Here is a 16,564-nt window from a genome sequence, read left to right on the forward strand (position 1 = left end):
GGTCCAACATCATCAGAACTCGGCTAGTTGCCCTTATTCACTGCCTAGGAAAGCCCTGAGCCTCCCACATGCCACCGGGGCCCCAGCCGTCTCCTCCACCAAACAATTCATCCAGGTTGACAGTGCCACCTGGCGTAAATCCCGTCCTGGTTGGGACGCCGGCCTTGCCCATTTGAGTCCAGTAGTCCTCTGGCATGCCGGCTGCTCCCTGCATCCCAAACATTTGCTGCGTTGGCTGCTGTTGATGACCGCCACCAGCCTGCTGCTCCTGCATAAAACCCTGAGGTATACCCTGCCCCGCGAATTGCCTCTGTTGCTGCGCCAGGTGCGCTGCGAGTTGCGGATTTTCCTCGTATAGCCGCTGCAGTGTTGTCATATCCAACTGTTGCGGATGCCCGGGGCCGGCTCTGCGCTGTTGCTCTGGATTCGAGGTCATTGGCAAATGTGGTTGAGATGGAATGCTGACGGGCGTGCCTAACATGCTCGTACTGTTCTCATTCGACCCCGCAAACGGTGAGTCCATTGCCGACGATGTAGTGTCTGTGGGAAAGCTGTTGTAGCGTGCATCAGCGCTCTCAAGAGTGGAGATTGGCTGATTGGGATAGGCGAAGGGATTGTCGGAAGGAAACATAACGTTCTTAAGGTCGGGAATCTGAGTCTGTCCGAGCGGCTGGGTAGGATAATCGAATGGTTGTGCGGACATGGGCGAAGAGGCGACAGGAGAATTAAGATTGATGAGGTGCGGGTTGGAGATAGAGCTGATTCCTTCGCTAGGGTCAGCCATGGAATTGCGCTGTGCAACCTTGGCTAGGTAGTCGTGCGGGAGGGTGCGCGCACGGTTAGGTGTCATGGTATTCTCGCGGCTGGGTGTGTTATTGAGGCCGCTTTCGGAGGCGGGTGCGCCTCGTTTGCGGCTGGTTGATGGCGGATTGCTGGAATTGCGTCGTTCCTTGAGCTTTTCGGGAAGTTCATTGAATAGGCTCTGCCAGGGAGGGAGATCAGTCATTGCTCGGAGAGATTTTGGGAGCTGCAAGGCCACAGTGATGGAGTCGGGTACCACAAGAGGCCTTCAAAACATAAAAAAGCATAGCAGACTTACCGCAAGCGATTCTGAACATCGATCAGCCGCCATGCTACGCTGCGCCAGGCTCGCCAATGTCTCACGACCTTCCAACGCATCCTTGAGGATATCCGCCCCGGTCGGACTGTTTGGATTCTCAAGGACAAAGTAAACCAGAGAAATGATCGCAAAGAAAGTAGTGTACATGACAAACCAATACGCTCCTACCAATAGACCCCTTCTCTTCATCTCAGTCGTAATGTGGACAATATTGCGTGCAACGCTGACGCACGCCGCGGCGCACGCAAAGCTTCGTTTATCGGTTTTCTGGACCCCGTTTTGACAAGCCTGGGATACATAGTGGATGAAAGGCCGATACATCATCATCTGAACATGGGCGTAGGACATTCGTAAAAGCTGCTGGACGCGAGAAAGTTCGATCGGAGCGTTATCTGAAGGCCGCAGCTCCACAGGTAGCTCGTCCATCCATAGCTGTAGGTCGCGCTCGAGCTCTCTTATCCTGGCATGGCTGATGGTGTAGCTGCCATTGAGAGACGAGCTGGCCGACTTTTGTATGGGGTAAACATAACGTACCACTTTTCGATAGATGAATGTGAGCTTCGTATGTGAATTCGTCGCTCTCATAAGTGGGATGCTCTTTGGGGGAATTGGTTGGATTCCTCCTTCTGTAATGCATTCGTCGTGGACTTCGGCAGGCAGCTCTTGATCAATGTCTTCATCACTTAACATCTGTGGCAAACCTAACATGCCTCCAACATACGTGTCGATCTTGCGCACCAGCCAGAATATTCGCTTTCTTTCTTCGAGCTCAATGGCATTGAACTTGTTGTTCGGAATGGCTCTGTGTAGACCCAGCCTGCAACATGCTCTTAGGGCGATTCCAATGTATGCGTAACAGGTCGCGAGCTTAGCGGAACTCTGGAGGAACAGAATCATGAAGAAAATTGTTTGGATCGTGATAAGATCGCGGCAGTCCGTAATGTCAAGCATTTGCTTCGAGGCATCCAGATAGCGGTATCCTTGCTCAATCGCTTCGCCATATCCTTTGATTTCGAGCATACTGTTGGCAGTGTCTGTCTCCGAGAATAAGAAGCCAACTGCAATTACGATATAAAGAAGCGGCAGGAATTTCATTTGCTCGTTGCTGTACTGCTCGGGCTCGGTTTCGTATATCGAGTGGAGACGGCGGAAGAAAGTTGGTCGATGTAACTATGATGCCTCAATTAGTATTTTGACGCAAGACAACGAGAGAACAGGGACACAGATGCCGCCTAGCTTCTACCAAATGGGCGTTTGAGGAGTTCAACAACGTACAGGTCGCATCAAAGCGCAGCAGTCGTCCAGTGTATTGCGACATAGCTCGATAGCGGCTTCTTTAGTGGGGAGATCGACATTAATTGGGAGAGTGCTCTCATAGGGCGAAGACTGAGCAGATTTCGGGGATTCGAGCAGTTGCGCTATGTTGCGGGCTTTGGATGTGACCCGAGGATTCGCTATCGGCAGGAACTGTTCGCCAAATTGTGATCTGAATTTACGCATGAAGGCATAGCCGGAAGAATTCCTAAGTCATTGTTAGTGAATGCTCCAAGAGAAGACGGAGCGAAAGTGTACGTCTGAAGGCACATGGGCCTTTCAAACGGACAAGGGTCGAGGAACTTACCCATGAAAATCCCAATGACCCTGATCATCAAGATCGAGTAGACCTATCTGTTCGACCATAGGCTGAATCTCGCCATCATCATCTTGAGGCTTCGCCGCGGATGGTTGCCTAGCATGTAATCGCGCGCGAGTCGATTCCACGATCTGGTCGACACCCCGAGCATCGAATTTGGGGTCATCGAGGTCGATTCCGGGTAGTACCGATTGCAGGATCGCCTCTGATTTCTGTAATCGCTGCTCGAGGGCCTCGATGTACTGAGGTGCCGGGTTGCGCCGCCTGTTGGATGGCTGATCATATGTACAATCTAGTAAAGAAAGTCAGCCACGAACATCAAGGAGAGCAAATGAAGAGTCTACGAACCATAGCTGTAGACGGTGCAGTGTGTACATGGCTGTTTGCCATCACACTTGATCTTCTTGCGCCGACACTCGTCACATGCTCGAGTCACGCGACGTCGCTTCTGCATCGGAACGGACGGTTTCCCATGGCTGTCAGCGGCGGTTGAGGCCTTATGCTGCGACAATTGGTCTGAAGGCTCCGGAGAAGAGACATCCTGATCTTGATCCCGATCCTCTTCCGGAGATGGACCAGAAGAGGATGGAGAGGCGCTGCCTTTTTCAGCCATGTGGAAATGATGCCTAAAGCGACTAGGGTAGGCAGATTCCGCAACGAGAATGAGCGAGAGCTGTCATGGATTCCGGAAGTCGGCAGTGAAGCGGGAAACGGGCGGAAGCAGATGCGATGGTCTAGGTTATGTGAGTTGTTGTGCTGACGGCCGAAACAGTACTGGCAACGATCTTTGGAAGTTTCTTGACTTTTAGAGCGATATGAGCTGAGCGGATACCCCGCGCGAATGCAGTCAAGAAACGAGACTGCCTTGTGCAAGGGTTGGCGACACGGAGCGATGCAACGAGGAGAAAAGTCGAGACCACGGCCGTTGATTCACAAGGCTTTGCGTTCTTGGAAGGCTTGGGAAGATTCAGGGTCGATCTGCTTGCATGTGTAGAAGCAGGGACAAGCGGACGGGTGCCGGCAGAGGAGTATAGGTCGAGCGGAATTTCACGATTCGATACGAGGGACGAGAGTTTAGGTGCAGCAAAGTGGCGTCATTTGAGATGATTAATTGGCTTCGTATGGGCCCCGAGGATGCAGAAAAATCAGCTTAAGGGAAAGGAAGTGCATTTGTGTTCTGTAGGAGGAGCAAACGATATCGGCGACTGGATGGCCAGAAGCGAACGCCGATCTTACACCTATGCGTGCACCAGGTGGTTGAACCCATTTAGCCATCATACCCTGTCCTTTCGCGCGAACCTCTATGGAAAGCACAGTATAGGCCAGTAGCTCGCTAAGGACGAGCAGAGCATTGCGCGTCCCTCCAGACTAGCCGGTGGTGGCTGCAGCATTGGATCTCAGTAGCGCGCAAAGGTCCAGGAGCAGGATGCTGGTCAGAGATGGCAGAGACGCCTCTAGAGGTCACAAACCTACTTGACAGGGTTCACTCCGGCACTGCAACATGGCCTTGAGATCGCCTGTGGCATTTAACCGTTTGGGAATTCTTAGGTCATGGGTTGATGCTATTTCGGACGTTGACCAAAGCCGAAAGGCGAAAGGCGCCTTGTGGCAGCCTCAGACACCCACTCCGGCCACCGGCGACCCTCCGGTGTCCTAATGGGGGAGGTCAAAGCGTGGTACCCTGCATTCTTCCAAGACTTTGCCTTACGTGTACCCTCGTGGGCGGGTCAGCCTCGTGGTACGGAGCACAAAAGTGCATTGGAGGCACCATGGGACGCAAAGGGGGTGGAAGGTTCATCAAGAGGAAACCGACGAGATGGACCCTGACGTCGAGTGGAGGTCGCCTAGAGATCGTGTCTACAGGGTGTTTAGCGTAACCCTCAGCGCTGTCACATCCCTGTCAGCTGCGTGCCGACACCCGGGCGCCGTCGGGGGGGGCTCCTCCTGTATAGAGCACGCCCAATCAGCATTTTGCTGCTGCGCCTCACCTAGCGTGCCTCAGACTCGTCAAGACTGTATATACACCCGCATGTTTGCCTATTTCAACTTCATGCCATGTCTATGTGCCCATAAACCATCCTGCACCTTTTCAGCGACTTCAGGCGGTCACCTTCGAGCCGATTTCGACCCTGGAGACAAGCCGACCCTCTGGCTTGGCGCCCATTCTCCTGCAGCACCTAGTGACGTATCTCGTGGGATCGGCCCCCGGCAGCTTTGACCGGTTCTGATATGGTTGGACTGCGAGCGCCAGCCTATGGTCTGTCCAAGTGGGCAGTGGTCAATGTGACAATCGCCCTTGCCGAAGAGTGTACGGAATAGTGCGCTTGCAAAACTTTGATCACCTTGCATGACGGCGGCTTGAATCGAGATTGCTGGCGGGATTTTTGGAAAAGGACGCGCAATGCTTTGACCAAGAATGACTCCAGAGTAGTCTCTGCACGTCGGTTCGACGTATTGGACTGAGACTGGCGCCGGCTTTGCGATGCGAGAATGGGGAAGCCAGCGGGCAGCGTGCAGTCCAATTCCCGGAACCGCCACAGATGTTACCACCTTTTGCCCACCCAGCCTTGGCGACTTGGCAGCACTTTGTTTATCATGGTGTTCTGCTTTGTCCGGATGCAGTTCTTTCAGGCGAGACCCGGATAGATCGATTCAGCAGGACGACGAGCACCAACATCATGGTCTTGCGGCTTACGCGACGTTTCCGCAAATTTACCGGTAGGTTACCCCCTGAGTCGGTGCGGTCATGTCAGCAGGTAAGCTGAATCTGCCCCCAACTACTGTAGACGATCGATGAAGGGTTGCAGCCACGCCACTCAACCGAGGCTAATTCTGTATGAGAAGAGCTTGAGGACGGACATCGAGCCATATAGCACTGGCCACCGCAAGGCTGCTTGTTGCGACCAAAACCCAGAATTTCGAGACCCTACCCGGTAGGAGCTGTAGACAATTCTGGATCATGGTATTGTCCGTAGTTGGTAGACAATGCTGTCGCGCTGCAGCAGTTCTCGGTGCAGGATCTCTCATACACATAGTCGTTATTGCCCAAGGCCTGCACAATCCACGGAGCACCTGCCTGTTACGTCGATCAATGTGCTCGAGTCTAGCCTTCTCAATGTTAACAATTCATCCAAACAGTATACCTTTCTCAAGCATATCCATCAATTAGTGAATTCGGCGCTGCTATGTGGTCAAGGACCTGACGGACGTGCTGTATGACGGCCACTTTAACCGCAGCTTCGGTAGAACTTCGGCGCGACACTGACTTGTCCTCATCGAACGCGAGTCACTTCACATTTGTGACCGCAAGCATGGCGCAAATATTGGATGAGTCCAGGTCGAGTGCCACAGCGAAAGATCCGGCAAATTCGCCTGTTGCCGGCCACTCGTCTCACGTCGCCGCCGCGCCTGTCTCCCCAACGCAAGGCCGCAAGCATTCGACCTCTCTCGCCGAAACCCTCCCGCTAGACCACCCTGCTCGCGCGGTTCCAGTCCACTCGTCTCTGCCGACACTTAACCTCCTACCCGACTCCGCCGAGCCTGCCACAGCAGCTAATGTCAATCCTCTCACCCTCGCTCCTTTCACACCTGCTGAGCTTGCGAGTCATAAGTATGACGAACTGCGCAAGACAGTACTGAACGACAGGGGCGAGGTGGACTTGGACAGAGTGAGAGCCGAGCAGGAAGAAGCCATTAAGCAAATCAAAACACGGATGGAAGAGCGCGAGAGGAAAGAGTCCGAGATTGACAAGGAGATTGCCGAGAAAGAGAAATTCCGTGAGGTCGAGCGAAAGATTCTGAGGCGGAGGATGGGAGGACGCGAGGGAGGTTGAAAGGTGCAAGCGGACAGGGAGACGATGATCTGAAACTACTAGTACCAGCAGAAGGCACCACTGTATTCATCTACCTGGAGTCAAGCGGCGGACTCTGCTGCCAGCCACGTATACACTGTGCCGCTGCGCCAGGTAGGAGTGCATGCATATTCGAGGCGCAGATGGGCAATATGCTCATGGTACGGGCTCCAGGTGAGACGAGGAGGACGGCTACACCTTGAGCAACAGAACACACGCCTCTACAGGCCTCACGCGACAGTCGAAACAGGAGGAGCCCGCGCTTCACACGCACGCTCAACAACTTAGCGCACCAGCCTTTGCAAAGTCGCCCTCGTCCACAGTGTCGAGACGCTGAGGACGCACATCTTCTGCAAGACTCTCCGGAGGATGGCATCATTAACTGGCAAGCCGGGCTATGAGGGTATCGCCAGCGCCGTCTGCGATCCCCGTCTCATGTCATCTCTAGCAGCGACCGGAAGACCGAGTCGTAACAACAAAACCATAGCCAAGCCCAAGTTGAAGACGCAGGTCTCCAATGCGTCTGCAGAGCAATGAAACCGACCTAAAACTACCACACCCAAGTCTCTCATCTTCCACCCCTCACTAACTTCGTCAAAGCCGCATTCGGATTCCCACGCTATCTCGTGCCCGCGTCGCCGACGCCTCATCTCATCTGCTCTCACCTGCATCCGCAATCGTATCCGTTTTCATCTTCGCAGCATGGTCTCGTACTACTTACTACTGGACAAGCTCTGACGAACGGGACTCCTGTGCTCACCAGGCGCGAGATAAGATCGAGATCGATATCCGAGGTCGAACCTAGCTGAGCTACACCGGTCGGGGGTAGTTGGTCCACTTGAGATTCGCCGCCGGAGACGAATGCTGGTGGCGGAAAGGTAGGCCGAGGGAGATTTTGTTTTCCGCGGATGGTGCAAGCACGCAGGCAAGTCTGGACTGTCTGGAAATAGCACAGCCATGGCTGGCTTGGGGTGAGATGGGATCTGCTTGAGAGGCACGCGATGTCTGAGAGCAGTCGTCAGAGGTGGCAGGGAAAGGGGTGGTATCGGTCGAGAGGGTGACGTGGGATGCGCCAGGGGGTGATCGTGAGTAACCACGGACATTTTTGGTGGCGATGAAGATCGTAAGCCAATACTGGTAGTAGTACACAGGTAAGCAGCCGAGAAATCGGAGGGTTGCAGGGGAAGGGCCGCTCTACGGAGCTACGCCAGCCGATCAAGCGCGCATGGATGTCAAACCCGCGTTAAAGAATAAGGACTCAGACCCATAGGCGAGCAGATGTCGTTTCATTCATTGAGACATCTACACCAGGTACCTGTGAAAAGGGAGCAAGGCTATGGCTCATGACTTACCCGGATGACGGTATTCGCCAGGCTTGCTTGCTTGCTCCGAACCCTCTACTTCGAGGGAAGATCGTTCGTTTGGCAAAGCCCATGCTTCAGTGGACTTGCATTCTAGCCAGAGACCAGAGACCAGAGACCGGAGTGGCGGTCGCGTACAGTCAGTGGTGAGGGCGCTTACCAGCCATCAGCATCGCCAGCACCCCAATTATCACCCTGCGCATCACCAGCGGCAGCCTCATCCTCAGACTCGCCAGCAGAGTCGTCGTCGAACTCGACCTTGAGGTCCTCGGGGATCTTGTCCTTGAAGAAGTCGGGGATCGGCTGCTTGGTCTCCAGAAGGATCTTGACCAGGAAGTCCGCCATGGGCTCGTCGCGGTCGTTGTAGAAGGAAGTCGCGAGACCGGTGTTGCCGATGCGTGCAGTGCGGCCTATCGGTGAGTGTTAGAAGAGGGGATTGAGAAACGAGGAAGAAGGGACTTACCGATGCGGTGAATGTACTCGTCCTCACCCTTGTGCTCGATGAGAGGCATGTCGAAGTTGATGACATGCATAACATGACGGATATCCAAGCCACGGGCCGAGACACCGGTAGCAACAAGAATGGGGGACTTGCCAGAGCGGAAAGAGCGCAGAGCATCCTCGCGTTCGCGCTGGGTGCGATCCGAGTGGATGGAGGTGGATGGCAGACCCTGGTTGAAGAGGAAGTCGTCAACGAAGTCGGCAGTCTTCTTCGAGCGCACGAAGACCAAGGTGCGGGAAGGAGGCATAGAGATGAGAAGGTCGTAGAGAGCTTTCTGCTTCTCGTTGTTCTCAACCCAGATGATCTAGAACTGTCAGTGAGGTAGCAAAGAGGAGGGAAGATGACTTACGTTCTGCTTCACGTTGACGTGAGTAGAGCCCGAACGACCAATGCGAATGCGGACGTGGTCACCAGAGAGCCACTTCTTGGCGACCTTGCGCATGGTCTTGTCGAAGGTGGCCGAGAACAGCATGTAGCGGTGATCAGCATCCTCGTTGGTGTCCCCACCAGCCATGATGGCGCTCATCTCCTCCTCCCAGTCATCTTGAAGAAGCTCGTCAGCCTCGTCGACGATGGTGAACCGAACGCGACCGAGCGAGAGAAGCTCAGGACGACTCATATAGTCCTTGAGGCGACCGGGGGTGGCAATCAAGATGTCACAGCCCTTACGGAGCTCCTCCATCTGCTCGCGCATGGGACCACCACCGTAGGCAACACAGGGACGCAGCATAGAACGGTAGCAGAGGCGACGGGCCTCATCGAAGATCTGACAGCAGAGCTCACGGGTGGGAGCAACCACCAAGACCAGAGGCTCAGCACGGACGCCATCAGTAGCGGAGTTGAATCCGTTGGCCAGGTTAGGACGAGCCGCAGCCAACTTCTTGGCCTTACCCATGAGCTTTGACAACGCGGGAATGAGGTAGGCCGCGGTCTTGCCTGAGCCTGGTTGTTGTCAGTTTGCGCAATGAGGAATATTTTTGCTCTTAACATACCGGTCTGAGCAGTGGCAATGACATCGTAGCCCTTCATGATGGCGGGAATAGTGTAGGCCTGGATAGGAGTAGGGTTCTCGTAGTTGCAGAGATCGATGTTCTCGACCATGACGGGGTGCAAGCCGGCGGAGTGGAACTGCGAACGGTCAGCAACTCTTATGAGATAGGGACGGCCAACATACGTCAGTGATAGGCGCAGGACGCTCAGTGGCTTCAGCGACAACCTTGATGGTGGTAAGCCTGGCGATGTTAGTCATTGATGAAGTGCTCTTGGAAGGTCGACTTACTCGTCGTAGTTGTCACCCTTGCGCATGATGTGCTGGCCATGGAACAGCTGGTCCTCTAGCTCCTTGAACTTAGGGCCGACATCACCATACTCGTCGCGCCACTCGTACTTAGCAGCCTCGTGAGCCCACTTGGGAGCGTTGTACTGCTCACCAGGGGTAGGCTGCGAGTCAGCGATGTTGTTGGCGACCTTGTTGGCAGAGGTATCGTAGTTGTAGGCTTCAGGGGCGACCCAGCCCTGCTCACGGGCCTTGTCGAAGGCTTGCTGATCCTTGATAGGACCGTTGGCCCCAGCCTTGGTCCCGTTGGTGACCTGGGGCAAAGCCGAGGCCATGTCGGCGGTGTCGAAGGACATAGCGACGGAGGGGAGGGCGGTTGCTGAACGAGAGATTGTTAGCGGAGCCTGGAAGAGGAGTGTCGGATGGGTGAAAAGAAATTAAAAAAAGAGGAAGAAGGGAAAGGTAAGTTGTCGAAAGGCCGAATCTCAGAAGTCGATTCACTCGTAAAGTGTGAAAGAGAGCTTTCGGGTTCGTCAAAGCCTTGCAGCTCTTCGCAGCGACGCTATGCGCTGGTGATCAGAGCCTCACCTGCAGCAATAAAATGTCACAGGGGTAGGCATTCAGTTCGTCGTCAAGCAAAGGGACCCAGTCAAGTATCTTGTAGCTTTATGGCATCTTCCAAAGGAAGGGCTAGCATCGATGGGAGGCGAAACAGCTTGCATTTGATGGGTCTTGACAAAAGAGTTGGAAGCGGCAAACTTGGGCATCATACATACCTTGGGATATTGAAGGGCAAGCAAACAACCGTCGTCAAAGCCTGGTGTAACAATGCAAGAAGAGAGAGTCTCAGACCGAGTCCAGGACTGATGAACGAGTTGCGGGTGTGGGTGGTAAGTTCAAAGAAGTGTTGCAAACTTGCAGCCGAATTTATGGCTTCGAGACCGCGACAGAGCACGCTAGAAACCCACCCACCACCTGATAGGCAACAAACGCGAGCCTTCGTGTGACGCACTGCAGGCAAACGGGGATGCTTTAATCTTCTGGAATGATCTCTGATATCAGCTGGAGATGATCTGAGAATTGGTTGGCTTGATTGATGGGCTAGCGACCCCCTTCACGGAGATATCAAGAGGCACAGGGATCAGAGCGAACTCATATGACTTGGAAATGACCTATGTACAAGGCAGCATTTCCATAATTTAGTACGAGCTTTTCAGCTGCTGCTAGTATGTGGTCGACATCCTCAATGATCCTTCATAGGCCCTTCTGACCCGGAGACAGACCGTATGTCGTAGAACTCTTCACCACAATTCCTCCTTCAATGCCTGATCCTGCATGCAATCCGAGTCCCGACCTATCGTTACGCTGGTATAGAGATATGCAATCATCCTGCTCTGTATGAGGGTTCCACGCAATCGCACTTCCGTGAATGACATCGAATGTTGCCGTTTGATTTTCTTTCTCAGTAAACTCGAGGACAGTCCACCGTATTGACTGGGGTTGATGAACTCGACTGAAGCCGACATGATCCTCGAACACCTCTGCCGGTGAAGTAATGTCGCTGAGTGGAAGGTCTGCAGATGACGACAAGACTGTGCATGGAATTTAGAAGCAAGGTGCTGCAGCTGACACAGGTGTCCTGAACATCGATGAACATCAATCGTTCCTCGGACCCAACGATAGCAGGCTACTCTATACTGCGATCGAACAACGCCGCACTATCACCTACAAGACCATTTTGCTGAGTGGAGGCATCAGGCCTTCTTGAATCAGCCTTTTATACAGGGACGACCATGTCGAGGCCAGTAGGGGGCGGTGATCACAGGCTATACCGTATTTCTGCACCCATCAACTAGAGCTTGTTCCCGCGGCTTGATCTGGAATCAGTAGCGAGTGGACTCGACAAAAGGGCAATCCCATGGAAAAAATTTCGCTGACCGATTCAGTGCAGTAGTCGACAGTGCCTTAGACGCTGTGGTATCGTCGCTGCTGTTGATCTGCGGTTCGATGCCTCTGTGGCTTTGTGGCTTTGTTGTTGCTGACTATGAAGAGCAGTACAATGGAAAGCCAAACTTTTTCCTCAGGGCTTTCCGACGTCTGTACTTTGGTGACGTTACTATTCAGTTCTAGCGTATCTTGGCGGAATACTGCTTTTGATATCTAAAGTGGAGGAGATAGTTGGCGCAGGCAGTGAATCTGCATTAAGATGAGTTACTACTGTCATATCGCAGTAGCTCATGCTCATCTGGGTCAGTGAGATCAATTTGTGAATGATATTCAGGCCCAGTAAGCTAGATACGCCATCTGGTTTCCAGAATCAGCGCTGTCCGAATACGTCAAGCAATACCGGATGCAAACCTAATGAAGATTTGGTTCTCGAATCGTACCGGCCGCAAGACTACCTTCTATCGCCAACGACTGCCAGACACCGCTCGCGCCACACCGCGATTACTTCGGCATGCATAAGAGCCATCCGCACACATTACCCGCCCTCTGCTCCCTACACCTCTTCTCGACTCTCACATCTAGAAGACCCTCGTCATTCCCCCATCTCTCCGCTTGCATCTTCTGGCGATATATCTTCCCCAACCCACCCTGCCTCATCTTAGCTGCCTCGGCACACTCCTCGCAGAACCAATCCTTTTCGCGCTGCCGCTGGCGCTTGATTGCACGCTTGCTCCATCGCAGACAGCGCGCATGCAACCACTTGTAGCTACAGTGGGCGCCGTCGCAAAGGATCATCGTGCCCTCCGGCAGCTGATCGCAAAAGCAGCATCGTTGGTTGATGGTCGGGCTGAAAGTGTCATCGGCTGCTGCGGTGGATGCCGCGGAGAAGGCTGCCGCGGGAGGGAGGAGCTTGTCGTTGCTATATGCGACCTTGGTGTCCTCGCTCGAGGAATTGGGATTCCATTCGTCCCCGGCGAAAGCAGCGGTGAGGGTAGTGATGATGGGGCCGCTCTATGAGGCGGAGAACAGGGTGTCAGTGCCGGAGACGAGAGCTGGGCGGCGGGCTTGGTAGAGGTGTGCATAACGCCGGCAGTCTTGTTCTTGGGCTTGATACTGAGGTTGGGCAGTGCTGGCTGCTTCAAGGCGCGAAGATTGGTGCAAAGAGCCATTGTAGATAATCTATGAACCTTGTACTTCACAGCGGCGAGATGAGTCTAGTAATTGCATGTTTCTTTAATAAGCATCTAGAGCCGGCGTAAAGAGACAGTCCAAGTCACGCACGGCAGCTACAAAGCTGCCAGTGACTAGTCTATTGTGTTGAATTAATGGTGTTAACATGCTTGGAGAAGTGAAGTCTCGTTGCACAAGGCTGCAAGCCAAATTGCGAATAAGGCTGTGAGGCTTCAGGGGCAAACTTGCCAAGAACAAAATATATCGCAACTCCAGTGGCTGCAGAGCAGATATATACCTGAATTCTGCTCAGTTCTGCCTATGATTAGATCTTAGCAAAGTTATGGTCGAGGGGGTACAAAAGTTTCTGTCGTACCTCTAATGGTCTGTAGAGGTACTCATGCTGTCTGAGTACCTACAAGGACCAACACAAAGTGACCTCTTGATTTCGCTGTAGTGTCTCATGTCTGGTCTTCCGTAGTTGTAGTGATAGCACCCGTTCGTGACTGGGATATGCCGTTTCGTAAAACGGTGTCCGTCGGGAAGGCCGCTACGCGACTCTCCGTGCAGCTTCCGACCATGGAGCTCAAGCTGCAGATCGCCTACCGGAAGATAAGCCAGGAGATTGACGCCATTAACAGCTCTCGAGGTCTTCCCAAGCCACTGGCAGCCGAATCCTACAAAGCATATCTCGAAGCATACCACAGAATCCATTACTATCTGAAGAACCAAGAGTCGGGCTGGGAGCAAGAACCTTCATCAGAAGTTTTGCAAAGCATGCTGAATCAGGGTCCCGTCCTAGGCATGGACCTTAGGAGATACGAAACGAGAGATCAGCATCGCGCTGCAACGACTGTTACGACTGGTACGACTCGACGAAATTATCCCTCGTGTATGTGATCCTTGAGAAGCTTGCATTTCTCTGGATAGTTTACCTTCTGAGCAAGTCAGACTCTCGGATATTTTCTCGAAGTCCGCAGCCTATGAGGCTCAGCAATACCCATCTGCGTACGCAGAAAACTCCGGCCTCGACCCACAAAACCAGGATCAACACCTGCTCCTGACGACAGCGACGACCATGTGTGCGGAGGCAGTCGCAATATGCAGCGGGTCCCACTCCCTGCTCCACCCCCAAAACTGCTTCGTATGTGGCCACGATGGCGCAAGCAGTTGAGTCTCAGACCGTCTTACGTTTGACTCCATACTTGCCACACCATGGGCACAGCCAGCTCTTGTCCTCCTTGGGGAAGTCATTCACCTTCAGCACGCGTCGCAGACAGCTCTCGTGATACCACTCGTGTGGACAATTCTCGCCATCACAACCAAACATCCGCTCTCCATGCTCAGGCTGACGGCAGAAACAAAGAACCTCAGTTTCTTCGACAGCAATGTTGGTGACGACAGCTGGGGCCTGAGCACCACTCACACCGTCCGCAGCAGCACCCTTAGCATTCGACGCATCCTTCGTGTCAGCAACTCGACCTGCCGACGACCGTGTCCGCATAGCTCTTTTAGACAACGCCGTCTCATCGACCTGAAGACCTCGTTCGACACCGGCAAACACACTCTCATTGACGACCGGAATACCGTGCGTAGCTTCATCGGCAGCACGGCCCTGCTGCCATGCCTGCTTGGCGAAAGGTCCGATGAAGTCCAGCACCGCCTGCTTTGCGTTGGCTTCGGCATCTAGAATAGCTTGCTTTGCCAGATTAGCCCAGTCGAAGTTTCGGATTTTCTTGCTGGTACCAGGAGCAGCAGCAGCCGCCGCCTTGGCGTCAATGCCCGCCAACGCGTCCGCTGCCATGTTGTGGATGATGCTGGTGATGGGCTCCGCTGTTAGCTCGACGTCAACTTGAGCGTGGAAGAGGCGGTCTGGAGCTAATGACTGCTTATCGGAGGGGTTGTGTGTCAGGTGCGATGGCTCAGGGATTGGCTCGGGAGTGACTTTCGGTCGAGAAGCAGGCCTGCTCGCGGGCGGCTTGGTGGCTTTGCGCTTCTTGTTCGCCATTTTGGCTTGTACCAGATTTTTGTCGTGTATTAATTGTGTGAGGTACAGATAGTCGACGGATGGATGCAACTGTACTCCAAAGTAATGTTGAATGACAACTTGGTTGTCGCGACTCAAGTAAATGCCTGTTTGTCACACGTTCAACGTCACCTTGGATGCAGCGATGCGGTAAACAATGAAGATATTGGTTGATACAGTCCGGCTGATAGAAGTGGCTCAAGTCTAACGACCTGCCTTGTCACCAGTCTAGGCTGCTCTCGGAGTGACATAATTCCGGAGGCTGACAGGCTGTACCGATGAGTATATTGCGTTTGTAGCACGAGGCTGGCTTTCACAGATACCCAGAACCTGCCTTGCCTACGTGCGGAGGGATACCGAGCAAGTCATTGTTAGCGATCAAGCCAACCGACTCCCTCGGCCCAAACTATTGTCCTGTCTCCAATTGTGTTTCTGCGGAGAAGTTCATACATTCATTGCCCTCGGGAGATGGAGTTGAGAAGAGGTATTATGCTTCTTCTTGGGTGCCTTCTCCTGCAAGACAACGATCTAATGCCTCCCAAGGACAAGTTAGCTTTCTAACTACTTGCTAGCGTGAGCCCAAGGACAGAAGGCCAAGATCACGCTGATACTGAGAACCCGAGTAGCAGTACAAAGTTCCCTCAGGGTTCTGCATATGCTTGAAGAACAGCACAGCATTGTGATGGCCAACTGAAACGAACTTGTTGCTCTCAAAACTTCGCAGCCACCCTGCAAACGGGACAATACCACTCCATGCGACGTCTAGGCCAGTACTTCTCCTGAATCAGAGCGTGGACACATGCCTCGTGGAACCATTCGTAGTGACATTCGGGTGCATCGCAGGCAACCATCCAACCATCCTCTGGCTTCCGACAGAAGCAGTAGTCAGGTTTCACAGACTCAGCCTCTTTCCTAGCCTTAGTCACCTCTTCCATCAACTCTTCGGGAGTACCATTGTTGTGGCCTCTAGCTATCTCAGCGCGGTCGTCAATGCTGACGTATAGATTGTCAAGTGCTTGGATGGCTTGCTTCTGTGCGGAACGGATGGCCTTGTGAGTAGCTGCCTCGCTATGAACGCCATTGATGGCGGTGTTGGCCATGTTGTTGATGATATTGGCTATGTCGTCGCCAGGTACGACAATGCGCAAAGTTTCGTCATTAGCCTCAGGATTGGCGGGCACAGCGTGAGCCTTCGCGGCGACTCTCCGATTGCGTGTGGATTTCTTGCGGGTCATTGTGGGCTCAGCGCTGAGCGACTTGCTGCGGGTGATGCGAGTGTCGGCCGACATGGTAGCTGACTTCTCCTGAATTCGAACTTCGGAAATGATTGGACAAGAGCAACAGTGGCAACGGGAGCGTTGGATGTTCAAGAGCGCAGTTGGCTGACAAACTTGATGGAACAACGAATCCCAACGCCTGCGTGTAGTGACTGACCGAGTGGCAGCGTAGTAGTAATGTGACAGCGAGGAATGATTGTTCGTTTGACGCCAAGCCTGGTTGTCTGGTCCTTTTACGCCGCTTCGTGAACCCGAAACAAAGACCATAGTGCTCAGCAGTGCTGACAGCTTTCAAGATCTACCTGTCGCATATACCAGATCAAAGGACTGGGGAAGGAGCAAATACTATCGGCAAATTGTGTGCCCACCACGACCCTTGAATGAATGTCTCCTTATACAGT

The 16,564-nt window shown here is 53.4% G+C and overlaps 6 protein-coding genes across 6 annotated transcripts; 1 reads left to right on the forward strand and 5 right to left on the reverse strand.

Annotated features, from left to right (window-relative positions):
- Positions 1 to 37: 37 nt before the first annotated feature.
- On the reverse strand, positions 38 to 3,366 carry HMPREF1541_07771 (uncharacterized protein; the record flags this gene model as incomplete). The annotated part of the gene is made up of 5 exons (XM_008722094.1): positions 38 to 982; positions 1,100 to 2,290; positions 2,396 to 2,642; positions 2,742 to 3,045; positions 3,102 to 3,366. The coding sequence occupies 5 exons, from the start codon at positions 3,364 to 3,366 to the stop codon at positions 38 to 40; spliced, it is 2,952 nt and encodes a 983-aa protein (XP_008720316.1).
- Positions 3,367 to 6,064: 2,698 nt separating this feature from the next.
- On the forward strand, positions 6,065 to 6,586 carry HMPREF1541_07772 (uncharacterized protein; the record flags this gene model as incomplete). Its single annotated transcript, XM_008722095.1, has 1 exon — positions 6,065 to 6,586. One exon carries the CDS (start codon positions 6,065 to 6,067, stop codon positions 6,584 to 6,586), a length of 522 nt encoding a protein of 173 aa, XP_008720317.1.
- A 1,535-nt stretch (positions 6,587 to 8,121) lies between these two features.
- HMPREF1541_07773 (uncharacterized protein) lies at positions 8,122 to 10,099 on the reverse strand (the record flags this gene model as incomplete). Its single annotated transcript, XM_008722096.1, has 6 exons — positions 8,122 to 8,375; positions 8,429 to 8,771; positions 8,817 to 9,409; positions 9,460 to 9,595; positions 9,642 to 9,699; positions 9,747 to 10,099. The coding sequence occupies 6 exons, from the start codon at positions 10,097 to 10,099 to the stop codon at positions 8,122 to 8,124; spliced, it is 1,737 nt and encodes a 578-aa protein (XP_008720318.1).
- Positions 10,100 to 12,191: 2,092 nt separating this feature from the next.
- Positions 12,192 to 12,859, reverse strand: HMPREF1541_07774 (uncharacterized protein; the record flags this gene model as incomplete). The annotated part of the gene is made up of 2 exons (XM_008722097.1): positions 12,192 to 12,701; positions 12,776 to 12,859. 2 exons carry the CDS (start codon positions 12,857 to 12,859, stop codon positions 12,192 to 12,194), a joined length of 594 nt encoding a protein of 197 aa, XP_008720319.1.
- Positions 12,860 to 14,037: 1,178 nt separating this feature from the next.
- Positions 14,038 to 14,868, reverse strand: HMPREF1541_07775 (uncharacterized protein; the record flags this gene model as incomplete). The annotated part of the gene is made up of 1 exon (XM_008722098.1): positions 14,038 to 14,868. One exon carries the CDS (start codon positions 14,866 to 14,868, stop codon positions 14,038 to 14,040), a length of 831 nt encoding a protein of 276 aa, XP_008720320.1.
- Positions 14,869 to 15,596: 728 nt separating this feature from the next.
- HMPREF1541_07776 (uncharacterized protein) lies at positions 15,597 to 16,175 on the reverse strand (the record flags this gene model as incomplete). Its single annotated transcript, XM_008722099.1, has 1 exon — positions 15,597 to 16,175. The coding sequence occupies one exon, from the start codon at positions 16,173 to 16,175 to the stop codon at positions 15,597 to 15,599; it is 579 nt and encodes a 192-aa protein (XP_008720321.1).
- Positions 16,176 to 16,564: the final 389 nt, after the last annotated feature.

Source organism: Cyphellophora europaea, assembly GCF_000365145.1.
Source record: "Cyphellophora europaea CBS 101466 unplaced genomic scaffold supercont1.7, whole genome shotgun sequence".
NCBI lineage: Eukaryota > Fungi > Ascomycota > Eurotiomycetes > Chaetothyriales > Cyphellophoraceae > Cyphellophora > Cyphellophora europaea.